This window comes from Sinocyclocheilus rhinocerous, unplaced genomic scaffold (assembly GCF_001515625.1).
Source record: "Sinocyclocheilus rhinocerous isolate Xijiao unplaced genomic scaffold, SAMN03320098_v1.1 scaffold196, whole genome shotgun sequence".
NCBI lineage: Eukaryota > Metazoa > Chordata > Actinopteri > Cypriniformes > Cyprinidae > Sinocyclocheilus > Sinocyclocheilus rhinocerous.
The window spans coordinates 1,443,557-1,451,078 of record NW_015633546.1 but is presented as its reverse complement, the minus strand read 5'-3'; the positions used below and the strand labels follow the sequence as shown (position 1 = coordinate 1,451,078).

General features: G+C 36.7%; 1 protein-coding gene and 1 long non-coding RNA gene across 2 annotated transcripts in view; both read right to left on the bottom strand.

Moving 5' to 3' along the window:
* Positions 1-593: 593 nt before the first annotated feature.
* Positions 594-3,511, bottom strand: LOC107744502 (uncharacterized). Its single transcript, XR_001640483.1, has 3 exons — positions 3,091-3,511; positions 1,040-1,075; positions 594-774 (listed from the first exon to the last, which is right to left on the bottom strand). It is a non-coding gene; the product is annotated as an uncharacterized LOC107744502 (long non-coding RNA).
* A 1,626-nt stretch (positions 3,512-5,137) lies between these two features.
* Positions 5,138-7,522, bottom strand: part of LOC107744478 (pyruvate dehydrogenase E1 component subunit alpha, mitochondrial-like) — an 8,549-nt gene continuing 6,164 nt past the window's right edge. The window contains exons 10-12 of the mRNA XM_016558148.1: positions 7,298-7,311; positions 6,226-6,387; positions 5,138-6,016 (exon numbers count right to left, since the gene is read on the bottom strand). Coding sequence (XP_016413634.1) covers positions 5,852-6,016; positions 6,226-6,387; positions 7,298-7,311 — 341 coding nt within the window. The 3' untranslated portion in view covers positions 5,138-5,851. The remainder of the gene's footprint in view (positions 6,017-6,225; positions 6,388-7,297; positions 7,312-7,522) is intronic.

Sequence of the window (7,522 nt, the reverse complement as noted above, 5' to 3'; positions counted from 1 at the left end):
ACTGCACATTTTAGAGTGGCCTTTTATTGTGGCCACTCTAAAATGTGCAGACAAGCTGCGCAAAACATGCACAAAATATGATCGTGGTTTTGTGCAGCTTGTCTGTGAACTACGGCTCTGTGTAGTTAATGCTGCTCCACGTGAAAGCACGCACGTGTAGAGATTTACCTCTGATTACAGAACCGGCTTTACTGACGAGATGAATCGTGATAAGAAATTTTCATACCGTTACATCCCTAGCACTGCGTGAGGCAAATGGTGGTCACACCAGATACTGACTGGTTTTCGGACCCCCCCGGACCTCCCAATAGAGTAAACCTGCACATTTTAGAGTGGCCTTTTATTGTGGCCACTCTAAAATGTGCAGACAAGCTGCGCAAAACATGCACAAAATATGATCGTGGTTTTGCGCAGCTTGTCTGTGAACTACAGCTCTGTGTACTTAATGCTGCTCCACGTGAAAGCACGCACGTGTAGAGATTTACCTCTGATTACAGAACCGGCTTTACTGACGAGATGCGCATTAAATATCGTGCGATATTTATCGTGCAGCCCTAGAAAAAATGATTTTGTTCAGTGTATATATAGTGAGTGAACCCACTCCTCTGGGTCACAAACAGCCCTATCAAGTGATCTGACAGCTTTCAGAAACATTTCTGCTGGGTTGTTGGAAAATGAAGCTCAGCTTGAAGTGAATGCTGAACATCCTCTTCTCCTACTGGCCGCTTGCCATGTCACTCATCCAACAGGAAACCAATAAAACCAGGCTGTACTCTGAGACAGGAAATGTGATGTTAAAAGCCGACTTGCTTACATAAGAAACACATCTTTCAATTGAAAGACAGAGGGGCATTGCAGTAGATCAAATTCTCCTCAAGCAGTGAACAAAGAGCTTGTTTGACTTACGGCTAGGAACCCATATATTGGCGTACTTGGACCCATCAACATAATCAGTTTTGACAGACATATTCAGTTTGACAAGACATATTCTGTCTAATATGCAGACACACACCCAAAATACATATATACTTGAACTTACTTGAACAGGAGCATCATCATCCACCATGGAGTCATCCTAAAATGCAGGAAAATATGTTATTGCCATCATGTTAAAACAGCATTTGCAAGGGCTATGATCACAATATGTCAACTATAACCAAAAAAATTTAAAAAATGAAGTGATCTTCAGGAACAGAAAAGATGTACAGGAAATCACAACCACAATCTATTAGGGAAAGAAGTTTAAGTATTTAAATGACTGTTGCAAACCTCTATTACTGTCATTTGCAAATATAATGGCTCCGTGAGGGCTAATGACTATGTGCAACATCAAATCATCTGACCACATGTTGACATGGGAGTAAAACAGCAGTGTGGAAGATTGTTGTTTACATACAGTCAGTCACAGACTAAGTGATTATTTATAGGTCCACGCATAAACAGGGGACGTAGCATGCAACGTAGGATGGCTATTTCCAGACCACAGGATTAGCCTGGACCAAAGGAAGTTAATTAGGGAAAGAGTAGGACAGGACGGAGTGCTAACAGTATAAGAGAGACAATACCAGTTACTATTTAGCAACTCGGACGAAATATTTATCCTAAAGGCAACAGCATGTATAATCATCTCCTGGAGTAAGCAGGGGGTTGGTGCCATACTGAAAGTTATTAAATGATCATTATAATATATACTCTAAATAGTTTATGGATCGGTTTGAAAACCAGTAGATCATTTGATTGTGATTGATTCTGACACTTACTACACAAACTGTATCTTTTTGCATGACATAACTGCTTGCATATTATATATTTTAGTATTTAATCTATTCTCTGTTTAAAGTTGAATATAACTCTGCACTGTAAATTTTTCAGTACACTGAATATTCATACAGTATGCACACTACTGTTTAAAAGGCTCACCAAGGCTGCATTCATTTGATCAAAAGTACAGTAATATCGTAAAATATTGCAATGACTATTGTCTATTTTAATATATTTTTATTATATATTTTAATGAATATTAAATTTACTCCTGTGATGCAAAGCCAAATTTTCAGCAGCAATTACTTAAGTCGTCAGTGTCACATGATCCTTCAGAAAGCATTTTAATATTCTGATTTGGATAATATGCATAATTCTATGTATTTTAATTTAGGATTAGTATGGCCATTTAATGAAATTGTATATTTAATATCTCATCCAGATAATTTTACAATTAAAAAAAGTGTGTGTGTGGGGGGGGGGCCTAAAAGTAACCCACAGACTAAATCTGAACACAGACAGAAACATACAAGCCTGCAGGGAAAATAGTGAAAGTCTAAATGGATCAAATTCCGATTAGAGGACAAAAGACAGTCCAGGTCCAGAATGCAAAAATGCAGTTGTTTCATAATTTATGAAAAAAATAACACTTTGGCCATGACTCAAAACCTAATGGACCGTCTACCTACACAGACAGTATTTGGGGGTATCATAAACTTGTGTTTTGCACATTTATGGCATTTTTTGGCACGCCTATGACGCCCAAAAATGCTGGTATGTTGGGAGCTCACTGGATTTTGAGAAAATGCCTGTCAGTCAGTCTATAAGAAGGCAGTTCCCCACCCTGTGTTTATTACCCAATGCGTACTTAAGTCAAACTTCAACCAGCTACAAAAAGCAAGCAAGTGTCCATTTTAAGTTACAATGCCCAAGTAAACTTAGATCGAACACACATACACACACGTACTGGGCTTGTCTGGTCAAGTCTTGCTTCGACGATTTACTCATTCTCTAGTTTCACCACAGTTAACATTTAAAAGAAACTCTTCATAACGCTTTTAATACTTCGCTGCATTTTAATCTCGATTTATAACTATAAATCACGCACTTTTCTGTATTACAGTTATGAGTTTGAAAAGTAGCGAAATTCGAAAACGCAAACCGTTTGTCTGAATACAGTGTTTGCAAACTGTAAACTTGTAACGTTAGTCCAAGAATGCACTTCGAGACTGTACACTGACATTCCTCCGTGACACGAAGTATCGGATTAAATGCGATCTCACCCAATCTAACAACACTCCTCGATTAAATAAACGTTATATAACCTACCTCATTCTCCATATGCCCCACAGGCAACTTCTGCCAGGGGTCTGCAAACTGCGCCAGCGGCATCTCGAAGTCCCGATCTGTAACTTGCGATCACCCCGTGAAGTGATTTGACGCTGTCAGTCACTGTAAAGTTGCACTAAAAGAGTCCCGCAAAGAGGATGGTCCCTAACTGACGCGTAAACAAAAGAAGAATTCGGTTCAGCTGCCTTCTGGGTGGGTTTTACTTCTAAAGTGTCCGGATCCTCTTCAAAAAAATATTCTAAAGATGTTTTTAAGAGCAGAGTAATACACTTCCGTTTTCGCTCAACATGGCGTCGTCGCTCCGTTCACCTGTCTGTCAGAACGAGGCTGGAGGAAACGTCATCATGCGTCATAGAGCGAGGGACGCTGTGGACAGCCACCCTGTACATTGGTGCTCAGGTAGTTTAATGGGGTCAACAAGGAATGATATCTTGAGATATTAAGAGCTATTATATCTATTCAATCAGGGCCTTTATCATTTCGACTGGTTTTTGAACAACGCATGTGAATCACATTGATTGGAGCATCCTGGCTTGTGCTTCATTTCTGATAATCATTCATGTAGAGCATTCGGTCTTTAAATCCTTTGGTCACTAAATCAGTTTAAATCTCTTTTTCCCGCGTAGCATCCACGTGTTTTCATTTATTATGTCCTTCATAAGAAAAGCACACATGTGACACTTAATAAATGAAGTGCACAATCAAACCACTGCAGATGGAGGGGAATCACAACACCACAGCCATAAACACTCATCCAGCAGTAGCAGAGGGCTTAGAATAAAGCTGATTTGAGGATTGTGCTTTATTCTCACTCTCTGTTTTTGATGAGACCCAGTTTATGTGTGACCCATTTCTCCAAACCACTTCGATTTATGCTTTGTTTAGTGTGGCGATCATGCACCGGGTAAAAGGCAAAAGCAGCATATTTCTACAAATAAAGAGTTCATTTCTTGTTCACTTGCCACATTAAAGGAAAATGTTTTGTCATGGTCCCCTGAGTATTAATAGCTGGGAGAGCTCCCCAATATGCCGTCTTTAACCTTGTAAATCCTAACATAGAAAACAAAAATAGTAAAAAAAAAAAAAAAATTCATTTTAATGGAACAGTTTAATGCAAATTTAGACAAGAATTTTTTTTTTTTTATGTTTGCATGTATGTTTTGTGTCCTATTTGATACACACATAGAACATATAGTGTGACACAGCTCTCACTCGAGGACGAAATAACACCGCAATTTTACTCAAAGGCCCAAAATGAATGAAAATATGTAATTTGCAGATAATGATACTTATATGATAAAATGTATATTGTGTGTGTGATACTTTTTAACTTGATGTATGTTAGAATATAAAAACATAAATGTATGGATAATTAAGTAAAACCAAGCTGGTTTACTTGAATGAGAATGAGAAAAAAAAAGATTTCACAGCAAAAATACACATTTAACACAATCTGAAGGGTGACGTTTTTAGAATTATACTAAAAGGCCTTTTACTTGCTAAAAAGCATAAACTATCAACCAGATGCGAGAAGGCATGTAGTAGATTATGTAAAATAGGTTTTTCACCATGTTTTGACCATGCTTAGAAATTCATGTATCAAATATTCTTTATATAGGGTTAAGGAATGTATCAGTTTTCATTTAACTATATCTTTAACAAATAGTAGAAGAACATAAATGCATCTACTCACAAAGATTGTATTTGAAATATTTATTTGTAGTTGTATGACACATACAAGTCCACATTGTATGACACATACATTGCCTGATCATGTTGACTCATCCTAGCGGCATAAAGTTTTAACCTTGTCATTCTGATGCCCCCTTTAACATCTCAACCACATCCTAACATCTATTGCAACACTTTTTTACTTTCTCTATTTTAATTTTTACTTTCCTGATTCTCAAGAGATTTGAAACAAACATTCTTTTAAAACAACCATTAATACACTGGAATTGCCAAATGTGAATATCCCCAGTAACATTGTTTGTAACAAATGCAATTTCTCATAATAAATAGATGAAAAACAAAAGTCCTGTTTTAAATAAAAATTGAAGAGAGTGAGAGGGTAAAAATCTATTAATCGTTTCCCATTCTAAAGCCACATTTTCAGCTGTTTATTTTAAATCTTGTTTTATTGTTGCGTTTTATTAAACACTCAAAACACTCAGAGTGTTGGAAGAGTGTTAAAATACAACCGAAATTAAATATTCCAAAAACGTTTGTAATATGGCCACACAGATTTATAATTTAGAAATGTCAAAACTTTTCCCTTTAAATATTTTGTCAAATTAGGACTGCATTTCAGACACCTTAGCCAAAACACACTCCTGCTGATATATAAAGTGAGAGAAGTGTGTGTGTGTGTGTGTGTGTTGACACAGACCAACAATGGTAGGTGTTTGTGATGTATGGACATGAGCTAAATATTCTGCCATGGCATGGACACTGGGTAATAAGCAATAGTGGCATTGGAGACATTTGAAAAGTCCCGATAATTCCAAGTTAAATACCGCTATGTTGTTGATTGGTGAAGACAACAAGAAAACAAGGCAATGATAACATGTGAAATGAGGCAACTTATCTCAATGTGGCTGAGAGATTTGGCTGAGTTTCCCAATAACTGTCTATGAAACCTATAGCAACATCAGAGGTGATCATATTTTGCTGTGCGCTTCAACAGGAGAGGGTGTACTGGTAGGAAGAGGAGGGGACTTGGGATGATAAGGAAAACGATTTAGCTGACGGACTTGAGCTTGGTCCAGGGGTTGGTGCCACGCACTTCCATAGGAGGGTCATTGTAGAAGATGTGGTTGCAAAGATCATCCAGTGGAGGCTCAGGGTCTGTGGTGGCAAACTGAGCGGCATCTTCAATCTCCTTCCTTACCTCCACATCAATCTCCTGCAAAAGGTGTCAGTGTTTAGTGAAAGTGCAGAAATGTCCATCTTTCAGCATGAAGAATTACTTGGCCACACGTCTTTTCCTTTCCTATAATTGAGTAATCCCCTATCTTAACCACCAATGTGACTGACACACACAAGACCAACAGTCACTATCTCAGTGATTGTGTCCTACTTCAGTCTGTCTCTCGTAAGCTTCTGCAGGCTCACCTTAAGCTCCTCCACGCTGGCCATGTTGTTGCTCAGCATGCGATCCTTCAGCATCGAGATGGGGTCACTCTTACTGCGCACCTCCTGGATCTCATCACGTGTGCGATAACTATGGGAACAGTGGATAAGGAGAGCAAAGGTTGTCACATATGGGGAGGAGCACTAACAGAAGAACAAACAGGAGTCTCTGCAGAGTTTCACAGTCAACATAGGCTATGGCTTTTTAACTAGGTTTAAAGGAAAAGAGCACTTTTAGATAAACAAGGCAATAATAGATGGCACTCATGGAAGTAGGAAAGCAAAGTTCTTTATGAACCGCAGGATTGCTAGTAATAAAGAATTAAATGCAAAAGAAAAGGCAGTAGAGCTGACTGTTTCTGTCAATGGTAAGTTTTAATTTAGAATATTTGTGATAATGTATCGTGATTTATTGTGATAAATGTTTTGCCACTTGCTTGAGCAACTTAATATATCCATCTAGAAGTAAATGCAAAATTAAAAGCATTGAATAATGTGTTTCTTATATTTATTGTGTTTAAACATCAATCGTGTTTAAAGATTGAATTAGCTACTGCACTGTGTAAAAAAAGAATCACAATGCTGAAAAAGCATTTTAAGTAACAATGTTTGGGGTCAGTAAGTTTTTTTTTTTTTTTTCTTTTTTTTAAAGAAATTGATACTTTTATTCAGCAAGGACAGAAAAAATTTATCAAAATTGACAGTAACGACATTTATAATGTTATTGCGTTTAAACATCCATGAAAGATTGAATTAGCTACTGCACTGTGTAAAAAAAGAATCACAATGCTGAAAAAGCATTTTAAGTAACAATGTTTGGGGTCAGTAAGTTTTTTTTTTTTTTTTCTTTTTTTTAAAGAAATTGATACTTTTATTCAGCAAGGACAGAAAAAATTTATCAAAATTTACAGTAACGACATTTATAATGTATCAAAATATTCCTATTCCAAATAATTTTAAATTTTCTTAAGCATCTTCTCCACAAATTATTTAACAATACTCTTTTAAACATTGAACAAGAAATGTTAAGAAATAAGAAATGTTTGTTGATTACCAAATCAGTAATGGCTGATGAAAATTCAGCTTTGCCACCACAGATATAAATTACATTTTAAAATGTATTACAATATTAAAAAAATTTTAAATTGTAAATTGTTATTAAAATTGTAATAATATTTCACAATATTACAATGTAGACTTGGTGAGCTTAAAGGAACACTCCACTATTTTTGAAAATAGGCTCATTTTCCAACTCCCCTAGAGTTAAACAGTTGAGTTT